This window comes from Cervus canadensis, chromosome 26, assembly GCF_019320065.1.
Source record: "Cervus canadensis isolate Bull #8, Minnesota chromosome 26, ASM1932006v1, whole genome shotgun sequence".
NCBI classification, from domain to species: Eukaryota; Metazoa; Chordata; class Mammalia; order Artiodactyla; family Cervidae; genus Cervus; species Cervus canadensis.
The window spans coordinates 51,816,066-51,833,071 of NC_057411.1; the positions used below are offsets into that span (position 1 = coordinate 51,816,066).

At 47.2% G+C, this 17,006-nt stretch overlaps 1 protein-coding gene across 1 annotated transcript in view; it reads left to right on the top strand.

The window, feature by feature from the left end:
- The window catches only part of POLN (DNA polymerase nu), a 137,620-nt gene that overhangs the window by 98,806 nt on the left and 21,808 nt on the right, over window positions 1-17,006 (top strand). Inside the window, exon 18 of the mRNA XM_043447912.1 lies at window positions 16,863-16,945. Coding sequence (XP_043303847.1) covers window positions 16,863-16,945 — 83 coding nt within the window. The remainder of the gene's footprint in view (window positions 1-16,862; window positions 16,946-17,006) is intronic.

Below are 17,006 nucleotides of genomic sequence, written 5' to 3' on the forward strand. Positions count from 1 at the left end.
AAAACATTACAATATGGTTTGTATAGTCAATATTCATTTTCAGTTAAGTCGCTTAGTCGTTTCTGACTCTTTGCGACCCCATGGACTGCAGCACACCAGGCCTCCCTGTCCATTACTAACTCTCAGAGCTTACTCAAACTCATGTCCATCGAGTCGGTGATGCCATCCAACCATCTCATCCTGCCGTCCCCTTCTCCTCCCGCCTTCACGCTTTCCCAGCATCAGGGTCTTTTCCAATGCATCAGCTCTTTTAAACTTGCTTAAATATCACATCCACTGATCTTTATTTCTTTCCACATCTCAGCGCTTCCACATGGAGCTGTTTTTCTTCTGGTTCAGCATTTCCTTAGAGCAAGTATCCGGGTGACAGATCGGGTCGGTTTCTGTCTGTCTGAAATGCGTTTTTCTCCTGTTTGTTTGCTCTCAGCTGTGCTGGGCCGTGGTTTCTGCACTCAGGCTTTCTCCACAAGCAGAGGCTGCTCTCCGTGGAGGTTTGCGGGCTTCTGATTTGCAGTGGCTTCTCTTGTTGCCGAGCACAGGCTCTAGAGCTCAGGCTTCAGTAGTTGCAGCTCGTAGGCTTAGTTGCCCCGCGGCATGTGGGATCTTCCCGGGCCAGGGGTCAAACCGTGTCCCCTGCATTGGAAGGCAAATTCTTAACCACTGGGGCCACGAGGGAAGTCCTTTTACCTTTATTTTTGAGGAATATTTGTGCTGGAGGTAGAATTCTAGTTTCACAAGTTGTAAGGTTTGTTTTTGTTTTTTTTTTTTAGCATCTCTATGATTTCATTCCATTAATTTTATTAAGAAGTCACTGTTATTTGCATTGTTGCTTCTTTGGAGACAATCAATTATTCATTCTAGGTGTTTTTAAGAGTTTCTTTTTGTCTTTGTTTCAGCAGTTTTACATTATTCTTATATGTGCTTTTCTTTGGATCTGTCTTGCCTATGGTTCCCTTTATCTACATTTTTATGTCTTTCATCATCTTTGGAAATTTCTCTGTCATTATCTCTTTAAACATTGCGTCTCTCCCTCTGTCTCCTCTCTTGCAGGAACTGTGGTTACACCTATATTAGAACTTTTTACCATATTCCATATTTCTTTCATTGCTCTTTTCTGTATTTTCCATCTTTTTTCTCTACATGTCTCAGGCTGGACATTTTATGTAAACTTCACTTATTTTCCCTATGTTCCATCCATAGTCTTCTCTATAGGCATAACCAATAGGCTGTTAAAGTTAAACCCTACTTAACTATACTTTTGAGTTCTTATTTTTATTTACTGTACTTTTCAGTTGTTTGACCTGCCATTTAATTAATTTTTATAGTTTTCCGTTCTTTGCTCAATTTCTTAGCTTGTCATTTCTCTTAAACATATTAATCACAATCAACTGGTAACTGCAGTGTCTGTGTCTCCCATAGACCTGTTTCTGTTGTTTCTCTCTTGGTTTTTAGTCATTTGATCTTGTTCCATGGGATGCCAGGTGATTTCTGATCAAATAGTATGAACAAAAATGAGAGCTTACAGCTAAGAAAAAATGAGATGTTACAGCTATGAAAAAATGAGACGTTGCAGCTATAGTTATTTTCCTCAAAAGACGACTTTGTTTTGCTTCTGGCAGTTAGACTGGGGCCAGATGGCCTTAGTCCACCCCAAGATGGATCCTTTGGGAAGACAGGCTTCAGTCTTTGTGAAAGCTAGTGAATTTCAAAGTCTTATTTTCCCCTGGAGTACCAAGGATCGTCTTTCTTGATAAGCCCTAAACCTCAAGTTTTTCTCCAGTCCCATAGACTTCAGGAAGCTGATATCAGCCTTTCAACTATCACTTGAAAAATATCACCAGCAAATCCTCCAGGGCGAGTCTGGCCCCAAACACCAAGCTTGCATTTATTTCTACATGTCCCCTTCCTGAAGCCAAAGCCTCCCAAGTTCTTACTGCCTCAGGGTTTTACTTACTGTTCTCTCATGCCTTCAAACAGATGCTTTTTAACATTTTCTTCAGCATTTATAATTGTCCTACATGGAAACTGATTAACAGCGTGCTGGTCCATCACTTCCAAAAGCAGACAACTCTCCAGGTTGTTTAAAAGTTATACATTTAAAGCATAAATTATCATGCTTTTTGCCCTTAAGAATCATACCTATTCATTTCTTTACACATTCACTGACTAAGTACTTACTGACTATGTTCTATGTTCCAGTCACTGTGTTAGGTGCCAGGGTAAACACTCACGTTCTTTTGCCCATCTTTTGATTACTTAAAATGGTCGATGTTTGATCTTCCTTCTAATATAGCACACGACTTAGTGTGTCTTCTTGTCGCCTTTCTGCTCCACTCTGTGCTGACGTTGTTGAGAGTTTCTGTGTGCACTTACAGATTTCTCTCTGTCATTTGACCTGAGCTTTTTCAAGAAGAGAAAAGCCAACGATAAATTTGCCAAGATGTTGTATCCCCCAGTCTCTTATAGCAACTCCTGACGTTGTTTCTTTTATTATGAAATCCTCCTTCTGGAGTTTCCTCTGCGTGGCTTTGTATGGCGGACTCTCCCACCCATCGGTGTTTATCAGCTCCACCTCCTGAAGTCCTTTCTGGAGCCCCACCTGTCCCAGCCTCGCCTGATGCCCTCTCCCTTGGCCTGGTGCACATCTGTCAGCCTGTGCTTCTCCTCGCTATCCTTTGGGGACCCTTCTGCCCCTCTCCTCTCCCAGATTCCCACTTCCTGCCTCCCTTTCTTGGGTTATTCCCCTGTCTTGGTGGAACACCAAATGGAACACCAAGACACCAAGACAACATTTCTGGCTCCCTCAGAAATGGTACATGGAAGGTTAATTTTTAGAGATCTTACCTGTGTGAAAATGTCTCACATTTGGTTGATAATTTGGCTGGGGATAGAAGTCTATGTTGGAGATGGTTTTCCTTCCAATTTCTTTCTTTTTTCCTTCTTCTGGCTGTGCCAGGTCTTAGCTGCCACACGGGAGGTCTTCATTGCAGCATGGGGGAGCTTTAGTTGCAACATGAGAAGTCTTAGCTGCCACATGTGGGATCTGGTTCTCTGACCGGAACTGGAACCCAGGCCCTCTGTGTTGGCAGCTCAGTGTTTTAATCACTGGACCACCAAGGAAGTCACTTCCTTCCAGTTTCTGAAGGCACTGTTTCCTTATAATATCTTGTGGGTATTTTTCTTCATCTACCAGAAGTTTTTCTTCTTTACAGACCTTTCCCAAGGACTATCTCTTGCAAAAAGAAGTTATTATGTACAGCTCTCTGCTACCTAACATGTAAGTGTTAATGATATGAATGGAAAATGTAAATTACTTACAAGGATCCAAGAAAAGGCAGAAAGCCCCAAAGACCAATAACCTTTTCAGAGGAAACAGAAAAAGAAAGAAGAACTGCACTTCCACAAATTCCAAAAAGAACAAAAAAAAGGCATCCCAGCCAGCTAGTGCTTTCAAACCGCCAAAGGATGGAGGAGGGTGCTTGTGGTTTCAGCCAGTCCCCAGTCCTGGGAACATGGACAGGCTCACTTCAGCCTGTGGCTGGACGGGCGGGCTGTTTCAGGAGGGCAGGGGCATCCTCTAGGAAAGTGGGTTGGCTGGGCCAAAGGCCGGCCCCCAGCGTTGGCTCCCCGCTCCTTTCTGTCTGCCATTCACAGCTGTGACCTCTGGGAACCAGCTTGCCCACATTTCCTGTCGTTCCTGCTCCCTCCAGTCGTCACTGGACCTGGGTGCTGCTCTCAGCCCTGGGGAGGAATTCACAAGGCTGCCTCCCCTCAGGAAGCCACACCTCTTCTCTGGATAGCATTTGCTGGCCCTTTCCAGTTTGGGGGCAATCCCCTTCCAGCAAGGAAACAAGACGCAACAAGGAGTCCGTGTTCCTGGGCCATCCCATGTCTGTGGGCTCTGGCTGGAGGGGGCCGTGAGCGTGCTGAGCCTCCTGGCTCGGCAGGCCTGGGCCGCCAGCGGGTAAGGCACCTGGGGGAGTGTGGACACCCTGCAGTGGTGCTGAAGAGGTCTGGCTCTTGCTGTATGTAGGTGAGGGGACCACCTGTCGCTGCCCCGGGCACAGAGCTCTGGGCCACAGCTCCCAAGAGGCACAGTCAGTGGGCTCTTAGAAGAGAACCCGGGGAGCCCATTCCTTCCAGGGTCTGCTGTCCCTCTGCCCCTGCGCTGCCGACCACTTCTGCTGGCTGTGCCATGGGGTCCAGACTGGAGGCCTGTCCTAGCAGCCCTGCTGGAGGCAGGGAGGCTCTTTGGCCTCCTTTTCCCTGTGGGGTCTGACTTATCTGCCCTCGCCCCTGCGGCGGCCCCCCGCGAGCCTCCGGTGCTCCCGGGTGCCCTGTCCACCCTGTCTCTGCCAGGCACTTGCAGGCCTGACCACAGTCTCTCCCCTGCTTCTCGGCTGCCCAGGGACAGCCTCTGGCATGGCTGGCATAGTCAAGTTTGGGTCTGACAAAGGATTTAGATAGCATTGTACTGACGTGATTTTTGTACAGATCTCATTTCATCTTTCTATTTCTCACCCATGGGGCGGGAACACACGTCTGACTTCACTGAACTGGGGAGCCTCTGATCTCTTGTACCCCTGGCTTCTGGACCACCACTGGGTCTGCGTCCATTTTCTCCTTGGCTAAGGCCACATACAGGGGCATTTTGCTCCTCACCCCACATCTGTCTTCCTGCCAGATTTCCCTTCCTATCCGTCCTTTCTCTCTGTCTCAGTCTCCATCTCTCATACACACACTTCTGTGCTCTTGATGCCCACTCCTTTGTTTTTGTTTTCAAAATCTGGGTCTAGTTGTATAAATGTTTCGAGGGTTTTGTTCTTCACGTGGTTGTGCTGAGCTGAATAGTGGCCCCCAAAAGAGATCCGCATGCTAAGACCTGGGACCAGTGCAGGCTCCTTATGCAAAAAAGATCTCTGCTGCAGGATTACGTCAACCACCTCGAGATTATCCTGGATTATTGCCTGGGCTCTGCCTGCCGTCGTAGTTCAGTTCAGTCACTCAGTCATGTCCGACTCTTTGTTGTGGACTACAGCACGCCAGGCTTCCCTGTCCATCACCAACTCCCACAGTTTACTCAAACTTACGGGCATCGAGTCGGTGATGCCATCCAGCCATCTCATCCTCTGTCATCTCCTTCCCCTCCTGCCTTCAATCTTTCCCAGCATCAGAGTCTTTTCCAATGAGTCGATTCTTTCCATCAGGTGGCCAAAGTATTGGAGTTTCAGCTTCAGCATCAGTCCCTCCAATGAATATTCAGGACTGATTTCCTTTAGGATGGACTGGTTGGATCTCCTTGCATTCCAAGGGACTCTCAAGAGTTTTCTCTAACACCACTGTTCAAAAGCATCAATTTTTCGGCACTCAGCTTTCTTCATGATCCAACTCTCACATCTATACATGACTACTGGAAAAACCATAGCTTTTTGACTGGACAGACCTTTGTCAGCAAAGTAACATCTCTGCTTTTTAATATGCTATCTAGGTTGGTCATAGCTTTTCTTCCAAGGAGCAAGCATCTTTTAATTTCATGGCTGCAGTCACAATCTGCAGTGATTTTGAAGTCCAAGAAAATAGGGTCTGTCACTGTTTTCATTGTTTCCCCATATATTTGCCGTGAAGTGATGGGACCAGAGGCCATGATCTTCGTGTTTTGAATGTTGAGTTTTAAGCCAGCTTTTTCACTCTCCTCTTTGACTTTCAAGAGGCTCTTTAGTTCCTTTTCACTTTTGGCCATAAGGGTGGTGTCATCTGCATATCTGAGGTTATTGATGTTTCTCCCGGCAATCTTGATTCCAGCTTGTGCTTCATCCAGCCCAGCATTTCACATGATGTACTCTGCATATAAGTTAAATAAGCAGAAAGACAATATACAGCCTTGACATACTCCTTTCCCAATTTGGAACCAGTCTGTTGTTCCATGTCCATTTCTAACTGTTGATTCTTGACCTGCATACAGATTTTTCAGGAGGCAGGTAAAGTGGTCTGGTATTCCTATCTCTTGAAGAATTTTCCACAGTTTGTTGTGATCCAAAGGCTTTGGCGTAGCCAATAAAGCAGAACTAAATGTTTTTCTGGAACTCTCTTGCTTTTTCTATGATGCAATGGATATTGACAATTTGTCCTCTGGTTCCTCTGCCTTTTCTAAAACCAGCTTGAACATCTGGAAGTTCTTAGTTCACATACTGCTGAAGCCTGGCTTGGAGAATTTTGAGCATTACTTTGCTAGTGTGTGAGATGAGTGCAATGTGAGGTAGTTTGGACATTCTTTGGCATTGCCTTTCTTTGGGATTGGAATGAAAACTGACCTTTTCCAGTCCTGTGGCTACTGCTGAGTTTTCCAAATTTGCTGGCTTATTGAGTGCAGCACTTTCACAGCATCATCCTTTAGGACTTGAAATAGCTCAGCTGGAATTCCACCACTTCCACTAGCTTTGTTCGTAGTGATGCTTCCTAAGACCCACTTGACTTTGCATTCCAGGATGTCTGGCTCGAGGTGAGTGATCACACCATCATGGTTATCTGGGTCATTAAGATTTTTTTTGTACAGTTCTTCTGTGTATTCTTGCCACCTCTTCTTAATACCTTCTGCTTCTGTTAGGTCCATACTGTTTCTGTCCTTTATTTTGACTATCTGCTTCCCTGATAGCTCAGTTGATAAAGAATCTGCCTGCAATGCAGGATACCCCAGTTTGATTCCTGGGTCAGGAAGATCCACTGGAGAAGGGAAAGGCGACCCACTCCAGTATTCTTGGGTGTCCCTGGTGGCTCAGCTGGTAAAGAATCCACCTGCATTGAGGGAGACCTAGATTTGATCCCTGGGTTGGGAAGATCCCCTAGAGAAGGGAAATGCTACCCACTCCATTACTCTGGCCTGGAGAATTCCGTGGACTGTACAGTCCATGCGGTCACAGAGTTGGACATGACTGAGCGACTTTCACTTTCACTTTTGCATTAAATGTTCCCTTGGTATCTCTAATTTTCTTGAAGAGATCTCTAGTCTTTCCCTTCTATTGTTTTCCTCTATTTCTTTGCTTTGATCACTGAGGAAGGCTTTCTTATCTCTCCTTGCTATTCTTTGGAACTCTGCATTCAGATGAGTATATCTTTCCTTTTCTCCTTTGCCTTTCACTTCTCTTCTTTTCTCAGCTATTTATAAGGCCTCCTCAGACAACCATTTTGCCCTTTTACTTTTCTTTTTCTTGGGGATGGTCTTGATCACCGCCTCCTGTACGATGTCACATACCTCTGTCCATAGTTCTTCAGGCACTCTATCAGATCTAATCCCTTGAATCTATTTGTCACTTCCACTGTATAATCACGAGGGATTTGATTTAGGTCATACCTGAATGGTCTAGGGGCTTTCCTCATACCTCAGTTGGTAAAGAATCCGCCTGCAATGCAGGAGACCCCAGTTCAATTCCTGGGTCAGGAAGATCTGCTAGAGAAGGGATAGGCTACCCTCTCCAGTATACTTGGGCTTCCTTTGTGGCTCAGCTGGTAAAGAATCTGCAATGTGGGAGACCTGGGTTCGATTCCTGGGTTGGAAAGATCCCCTGGAGAAGGGAATGGCTATCCACTCCAGTATTCTGGCCTGGAGAATTCCATGGACTGTATAGTCCTGGGGATCACGAAGAATCGGACATGACTGAGCGAATTTCACTTTCACTTTGAATGGTCTAGTGGTTTTCCCAACTTTCTTCAATTTAAGTCTGAATTTGGCAATAAGGAGCTCACGGTCTGAGTGACAATCAGCTCCTAGTCTTGTTTTTGCTGACTGTGTAGAGCTTCTCCATCTTCCGCTGCAAAGAATATAATCAATCTGATTTTGGTATTGACCATCTGGTGATGTCAATGTGTAGAGTTGTCTCTTGTGTTGTTGGAAGAGGGTGTTTGCTATGACCAGTGCATTTTCTTGACAAAACTCTGTTAGACTTTGCCCTGCTTCATTTTGTACTCCAAGGCTAAACTTGCCTGTTATTCCAGGTATCTCATGACTTCCTACTTTTGCATTCCAGGCCCCTATGATGACAAGGACATCTTTTTTTGGCGTTAGTTCTAGAAGATCTTGTAGGTCCTCATAGAACTGTTCAACTTCAGCTTCTTTGGCATTAGTGGTTGGGGCATAGACTTGGATTACTGTGATATTGAATGGTTTGCCTTGGAAGCCATCAGAGATCTTTCTGTCGTTTTTGAGATTGCATCTGAGTACTGCATTTCAGACTCTTTTGTTGACTACGATGGCTACTCCATTTCTTCTAAGGAATTCTTGCCCACAGTAGTAGATATAATGGTCATCTGAATTAAAGTCACCCATTCCAGTCCATTTTAGTTCACTGATTCCTAAAATGTCGATGTACATTCTTGTCATCTTCTGCTTGACCACTTCCAATTTACCTTGATTCATAGACCTAACATTCCAGGTTCCTATGCAGTATTGTTCTTTACAGCATCGGACTTTACTTTCATCACCAGTCACATCCGCAACTAGCCATTGTTTTCACTTTGGCTCCGTCTGTCTCTTCATTCTCTGGAGTTATTTCTCTAGTCTTCTCCAGTAGCATATTGGGCACCTATCAATCTGGGGAGTTCATCTTTCAGTGTCATATCATTTTTGCCTTTTCATACTGTTCACGGAGTTCTCAAGGCAACAGTACTGAAGTGGTTTGCCATTGCTTTCTCCAGTGGACCACATCTTGTCAGAACTGTCCACCACGACCTGTCCACCTTTGGTGGCCCTACACGGCATGGCTCATAGTTTCATTGCGTTAGACGAGGCTGTGGTCCATGCGATCAGTTTGGTTAGTAGTCTGTGACTCTGGTTTTCATTCTCTCTGCCCTCTGATGAAGGCAGGGCCGTCACAGGGCCCTTGTGAGAGTGAGATGAGGGAGACTGGACACAGACCGAGGGGAGGGGGCCCTGTGACCATGGGGCAGAGGCTGCAGCGATGTGACCACAGGCTGGAAGACACAGGGGCAGGCCCTCCCCGGAGCACCGGCAGGAGTGGGCCCTGCCGGCTCCTTGATTTTGCCCAATGGTACTGACCTCAGACTTCTGACCCCCAGGACTGGGAGGGAATAAATATCACTCTCTCTAAGTCACATACTTGTGGCAGTTTGTTGCAGCAGCCACAGGAAGCTAATACATATGCCAGCCCTCTCCAAGGTTCCTTCAGGCTCCAGGTGTGCTAGTCTACAGGATGTCTGCTCTGACTTTAGTAGTGGTCACTGCAACAGGAAAATGCAGTTAGTGAGAAATGTACACTTTTTCCTGGAATGCAGTCCCAAAGAGTACAGGCGGCCTCACTCTCTGCTGTTGTGTCCAGGCACAAGCTGTGGAGCTGGAGAAGCGTGCTGCTCAGGAGGCCCCAGACTCTCCCCAAACCCGGGCACTGGTGACGGAGACAGTGCTCGGTTGAGTGGACGAGAGCATAGACTACAAACCAGGAGCTCGAGACTCATCAGACACATGTTTGAACGGCTGCGTTAGTCCCAGGCAGTTAGATGTCAGGACAAGGACTATTACGAGGGACAGTAAATAAAAGGGCCAATTCATCAGGAAAACGTAACCATTCTCTGCAGGGTGCATCGAATCGGAGAGATTCCGAATACATGAAGCATACCTCATAGAAATGAAATGAAAAATCTACAGATCCACAAGAACAGCTGGAGGTTTCAGCAATACTTTCTCAATAATTAATAACAAATACAAGGAAAGTCAGAAAGTATATGGAAGACCTGAATTATGTGATTGACCACTGCAGAATATCCTGCATTTTATGTGCACAATAAATCGTTCATCAAGATGGACCATATATTTGGCCACAGCACATGTCTTAATAAATTTAAAACAACTGAAATCATAGAGACTGTATTCTCTAATCCAGTGAAGTTAAATTTGAAGTGAAGAACAAAAATATGTATAGAAAATCCCCAAATATTTGAAAATAAAGATGATATTTCTAAATAACTTATTTGTTGTTGTTCAGGCACTCAGTCCTGTCTGACCCTTTGCGACCCCACGGACTGCAGCACGCCAGGCCTCCCTGTCCTACACTATCTCCTTGAGTTTGCTCAAACTCATGTCCACTGAGTCAGTGATGCCATCCAACCATCTCAATCTCTGTCACCCCCTTCTCCTCTTGCCGTCAGTCTTTCCCAGCATCAGGGGTCTTTTCCAGTGAGTCAGTTCTTTGCACTAGGTGGCCAAAGTATTGGAGCTTCAGCTTTAGCATATTCAGGGTTGATTTCCTCACAGGTCAAAGAAAAGAGTCAGAAGGGAAATTAGAAAATATTTTGTGCTAAATGAAAATGAAAACGTCAGAAATTTGGGAGGCTGTTCTGGAAGCACTTAGAAATTTATGACATTAAATGCTTAAAAATAGAAAATAAGAAAAGTCTAAAATAAACTCTCAAAGCTTCCCAGCTTCCACGTTAGGATGCCATAAAAATAAGAGTGACTTAAATCCTCAGTAAGTAGAAGGAAGTTAGGAGGAACAGAAACCAATGTAATGGAAACGGAAAAACAGTAGAGAAAATCAGGGAAGCTGAAAGGATATTTGAAAAGATGAATAAAGTTGAAATTCTTAGACTGATCAAGAGAAAAAAAAGAAGGAATTCACAAATTACAAATATCAGGAATTACATAAGGGCACATCAGAAAACTTCCCTGGTGGTCCATGCTTCCACTGCAGGGGCCACAGGTTTCATCCCTGGTGAGGGAACTAAGATCCCGTAAGACAAGGGGTGCATCCAGGAAAAAAAGGTACGTTATTGGCATAATCTCTGTAGGTATTAAAAGCATAAAGGGGGGGTGTGATGAGCAGGAAGACACACACACACAACAGATGAGTGGATTAACTGTTTGAATGGTGGTGACTCACTGTTCAGAGCGGAGGCGGATCTCCAAGGGCCTTCCCCCTCGCCATCCTCACGCTGGGTGAGCGGAGCGGCAGGAGGGTTGGTCCTGCTGTCTTGGGGGCAGAGATGGGCAGGGGAGGCAGGAGAGACAGGCACACCCAGTGCGATGTTTTAGAAATACATCGAAATTTCTGCCCGGCTTGACTTCTTTGCTTCTTTATTTCTCTTAAGGCACCTATCCTTCTTCCAACTTTTGCTTTGGCTCCAGCGTCTCATCACGGGGGGATCCATGTCTTAAAAGAAGTCAAAGCCAGTCTTGAATATCGGAGCCCTTCTACCAGGTTTGGTCCTGGCGTGGCTTCCTCTACATCTTCCTGTTTGTCTGGCACCGGTGGGGAAGTTCTCATTTCCGTCAATGAGAACTTCTGTGAATTTCTCTGGTGTGGGGGTCTGTTAACTCTTAAGGTTCTCCAAGATCCACGTCTTGAAACCCTTCACCCCTGATCTATTTTTCCCAGCCCATAGTTTCTTTCATGATTTCCTTGGTTGGCTCCATCGTAAATCCTATGGAGTCATACACAACGTCTGGTCACAGTTTTCGCCAGCAGCAATTGATTATTTGGGGCCTGATGGCTTTCACGATCTGTCTGTAACAATGGTGGCGCCTTATGGTGTGATCCTTCCAGGCTGCCGTGATGTTCTGTCCCTCCTGCGGCATTGACAGTCCTTTCTGCGCAGCGCCGAGTTCGATGAGCCTTAAAGGTCCTTCTGGCCCCCCTGGAGAGGCCAAATAGAGACGTCGTATCTGGGGGCAAGTAGACCACTCTGACACCCGCGGAGCTGAGCCCATGAGTTCTGGGTGGCCAGGGGCATTGCCCACTATCAAAAGAACTTTACAGGGCAGCCCCGTACTAGAAAGATGCCTCCTGACCTCAGGAGCGAAGCGTTGATGGAACCGGTGCAGGAGAAGCGGTCTGGTTGGCGAGCCGTCTTGCAGTCCAACGAAAGCCCAGTAGCTGTACCCATCTTCTCCCTTCAAGGCTGGGGTTCAGCAGCTTGATAGGTGGGGGTAGTTCTGACCATAAACCGGACAGATTTCAGGCAGAATGAGGGTCAGCCCCTCCCTTCCTGCCTGCAGTCCTGCTCTCGGTTCTCTTCCTTTCTGGTAAAAGCCTTTTGTGGCATTTTTTCTCCCAGAATAGGACACTTTCATCTGCATTAAAAACCTGTTCAGGCAGATATTCTTCCTTCCCCGTGATTTTCTTAACAGCTTCTGGCCCTCGTCTGCTGCCCTGTGATCAGCAGAAGCTGCTTCTCCTATCTTTACATTTTTAACACCAGTCCTTTCACTAAAATTATCAAACCATCCTCTTCTGGCATTAAATTCTCCCAGTTTAGATCCTTCATCTTCTTTTTGCTTTAAGTTGTCATGTGATGACTTTGCTTTTTCTCAAATCATATCCGAGTCTATATCTATCCTGTACCCACATAAAGCTGCATTTTCTTTTTATTTATTTATTTTTGGCTGCACTGGATCTTGGTTGTTGCACGTGGGCTTTCTCTGCTTGCCGTGGCTTCTCTTGTTTCAGAGCTTGGGCTCAGTAGTTGTGGCAGGCGGGCTTAGTTGCCCCGAGGCATGTGGAATCTCCCCTGACCAGAGATCAAACCCGTGTCTTCTGCATTGGCAGGAGGAGTCTCACCACTGGACCACCAGGGAGGTCCCATAGAGGCATTTTCAGTACAAGATAAAGAGGTTATTTTGCAAAGGATCCGAGGTTTTTGTGCCTGCAGGCATCAGTTCAGTTCAGTTCAGTCTTTGTCTTGTCCGACTCTTTGTGACCCCATGGACTGCAGCACGCCAGGCTTCCCTGTATAGCCCGCAGCAACAGCTTCACAGATTTCCTTTTCTTTTTTTACAATGATCCTTATGCTGGCTTCGTTTACCTTGAAACAGCAGCAACCACAGCCGCAGACCTTAATCTACTGTACGTATCACAGAATTCAACTTTTTCTCGGAACGTCATTCATTTTTCTCTGCTTCTGGGGAGCGCTTCCAGCGTCACTAGTGGCACTTCGTGTGGTGTTATTGAAGGCTCACGGTGTTGCTCTAAAGTGCATGAGACATGAGAGGTCACCTCTTAACTGCGAGGATCAGTTTACGGGAGAGACAGACTGCTCACTCGGAAATGACAGGCGTCCCAGGGCATTTGTAAGTGGATCCTCAGAGCACCTGAGCTCAGCGTGGTATCAATAGGAGGAGACGTCGCAGTCGTCACAGCAACTCAGCGGGCACCGAGGTTCATTCCTGCGGGGGCGGTTCCACACCGTGGCGTCACGTCTGTCTGCATTCCTCCCCACTGCCAATGACTCCATGTGTGTTCTGTCTGTGTGCTTCAGTTGTGGTAAATTTTAACATTTTATTGCAGATCTGGGTACAGTTTATGGTAGTAAATGACAAAATAAATTAGCATCTTATATTTTATGTGTTCATGATGCACCGAGTCTTTTCTTAATTTTTTCAATATTCAGACTATAAAGTTCATCTCCAAGTTTTTTCAAATTGTTTTAAATCTCAAAAAAATTAGCAGTCTATCTATTGGAAAAAATATACATGTATATGTGGACCCACGATGTCCTAACCCGGGCTCTTCGGGGCTCAGCTATTCTTCCAGCACATTGTTCAGTGGGCAGGCGGTGGATGCCTTGCCTGGGGTTCCCTTAATAAGAAGCTGGCTTTAAGAGTCTTGCTTTTTGAGCTTAAGGAAATACGCAGCTACTCCTGTTTTCTCAAGAGTTTTTATTCAGAGTAGGATCAGGCTGGACTGGAGTTGGATTTTGTCACAAGGGGTTGTTTTCAACAGCTGTAATTTTCTCCTTAGTCCTGTTCATGCAGTGAATTGTGTTAACAGACGTCCTAACACTGAACCGACCTTGCTTTCCTGGCATAAACTCTGCTTGGCCTTGAGATGCTGTTTTCTCAATGTAGTGTTGGACTCTGTTTGCAAATATTCTATTTAAGATTGTCACATCAGGAGAAGGAAATGGCAACCCACTCCAGTATTCTTGCCTGGAACAGTCCATGGACAGAGGAGCCTGGCGGGCTGAAGTCCATGGGGTCACATGACTGAGCGTGTGTGCATGAGGGTGGAGGGAGGTGGGCTGGTGGCAACAAAGTGGTAGAACTAAAAAAAAAAAAAAAAGATTGTCACTTCAATCAATATTCATAGGCAATATTAGTCTATAATTTTCCTCTTTTGTGCCCTCTTTATCATGTTTTGGTATAACGGTGAGACTTTCTTACTGAACTTTACTTGGACATTTTTGTTCATTTTCTCTGAAATGGTGTGTACAGTATGAGGACTCTAGTCTGAAGATTTGTAGAATTCCCCTTCAGAACCACCTACGCCTGGTGCTCTGTGGGATAGTTCCTTCATAATTTTCTCTACTTCTTCTACAGACATTGGTCTATTTAACTTTCTTTCTACAAGAGTCAGTTTTTATGACTGTGTTTTCTTAAGAAACTATCCATGTCACCTGGGTTTGACAATTTACTTGCATAACATCGTGCAAAATAATTTCTAAGTTGTTTTTAACTTCCTGTGTGTCCTCTGCTGCTTTCCTGGGTTGCTTCTTATTTTGTGTGTCTGTGTTTGCCCGTTTGATGAAACTAGCTGGTGGTTTGTTTTGTATAAGAACCAGGGTTTTTATTTACTAATGAATCGTCTTGCTGTTCTCCACTTTATTTCTGCTCCCATCTTCAGTCTAACTTTATTATTTCACTCCTGTGTATTCTTTCGATTTGTCTGTCTTTTCTTGTGTTTATTTAATTCGTATGCTTTTATTCTTTCATTTGTATTTATATAGGCATTTAAGGTTGTGAAATTTCCTCACTTTTAGTGTAATTCATTGGTTTTGACATACGCTATCTTCATTGGAAACTATTTGATTTCTGTTTATATTTCTCTTCAACCGAAAGTTGCTGACAAGAGTGTTTTTTGTTTTACTTTTTTAGGTAAAACAGGCTTTTGGGGATTTTGTTTTTGTTTTCAGTTCCTAGTTGTCTTGCACTGTGATCCGGGTGTTATTTTAATTTTCCTACTGTGTGCAGCTGTTTGAGGTTTTTTGTGCCCTAGTGCTTGATGGGTTCTTGTGTGTGTGCCGTGCGTGCTGCAGAAGAAAGTGTGTTCTGTTATCAGAAAGTGAGGCTCGCTACACATCCACTGCTTCTGTTGATTGTGTGTCTGGATTCTGTCACGCCTTGACTCGGAAGAAGCAAGTCCCGGGAGAGTTTAATGCTGCTTCCTCAGACAGCTTCGCAGCTCTGGATAGAACTGAGGGGTCACCAGCGTGGTTCCATTGGGGGGTGCCTTCTCCAAAATGCCTCCCTTGGCCTCTCTCTGCACGGTCACCAGACCGGGTTATTGGGCCTGGGCCCTGGGCAGCTAACGGGGAAGCGGGTTAGGTAAGGTTTTCAGCAGGGTCCTTCCTGATCGGGTTTGGAGCACCTGTGGATTTCCAAAATAAAGGGAGGTGGGTGAGGACCAAGGGTGGCTGGGCACAGGGGCGGGCACGCATATGCTCTGAGCTTGGGCGCATTTTGGTCTTATGCCCCTCATCTAAAGACAGCTGCTGACAATACCAAGGTCAAGGGCAGGGTTTTAAAAAGTGGGCAGAACCGCTTCACACAGAAGGGAAAGGAAAATGCTTCAGAACTTGGAAGTCAGGTGGTGAAACAGACGAACTCTAGGACATCACTGAAAATGGCAAGGCAGGCAGCTCCGAGGGCCCACCTGCCAACAGAAACATCCCAAACAAGCGCAAGCCGGCACCGTCAGACTTGGCTTTGTGAGAATGCTGAGACACCGTCGGCTGTCGGCAGCAGTCACGCCAGTGCTGAGTCACGGAAAACAGACTGAGACGGTCGGGAGCTCTGTGTGGGCTTCTCGCTGCCCACCGCACACCTGCGGCGTGGCAGCCCCGCCCAGGGTGGGCCCTGTCCCTGGCCCCAGAGAGCGCACACAGACAGCCTACAGAGCCGTGTCTGTCTGTCCCGACCCATCCAGGGGCAGCCTGAAGCGCTGGCACGGAGTTGATTCCCCAGCTCAGAACCCTCTCCAGGCAGAAAAGGGCGGACTTGCCGGGAAACATCAGAGATCAGCAGCAGCGGGGGCGGGGGGGAGGGCAACAACAGAGCCCACAGCTCAGGGGTGGGAGGAGAAACTGGAGGCCAGGGTCTTCAGGAAATAGGACGTTCAGAACCTTGGCCTGCAAGGACAGCTGGGAGCCACGTGCAGGCCGGGGCAGCCCCCACGCCCCCCCGGAGCCCTGAGTAGACCCTGAGCGTTGCAGCAGCCGCAAAGACGGCGGGCTCTGCAGGAGGCCCCCTCAGGCAGGACAGGCTCCTCTGTGCCGCTGCTCTCCCTTCCTCCTTCCTGTCTCTCTGTCTCTGCCCACCTGACGGGCTCACTCTGTCAGGGAGACACGGGGTGCATGCGCAGCTGGGCCAGGAGGGCCTGGCAAGGGGAAGGGGCCCAGGTGCCCGCCTGCCCCTGTGCTTCCCAGGCTCAGCTTTACCCTTAGGGGATCACATGGGCATGCGCTGTCATGCGTGGGCCTGCTTCTGCTGTCTAGGCGCTCGGGACCAGCTCATGCCCCGGCCCCTCCCTCTGGGCGCAGGGTGCAGGCAGCCTGTCCAGTCCCATGGAGAGTGCAGACGCCACCCCTTCGCCGCCTCCAGCAGCAGGGCCCGGCCCAGGCCTCTCTCCTGGCAGGCTGGCTCTCGGGTGCTGGAACCGCTGTCTGGTTTGGGGTGTGGGCGCCCCAGAACCTGGCTGGCTTGCATCTGTCGGGAGGCCCCGGCTGACACAGATGCTGCAGACGCTGACCCGTCTCCCCTGGGAAGGTCCTTGGGGTGGGGGGAGGCCGTGTGGTTGGACCCCCGAGGACCTCTGCGGACAAGGCGCCAGCCTGCCTGACCGCATGCTGTCTTCCCAACGCAGGAAGGACATCTCCCCAGAGCGCGTGACGCACGCGGACAGGGAGCAGACCAAGAAGGTCGTGTACTCGGTGGTCTACGGAGCAGGTAGGTGCGGCTGGGCGGGAAGCCTGCATCGCCAGGAGGCCAGACGGTGGGGGTGCCTACG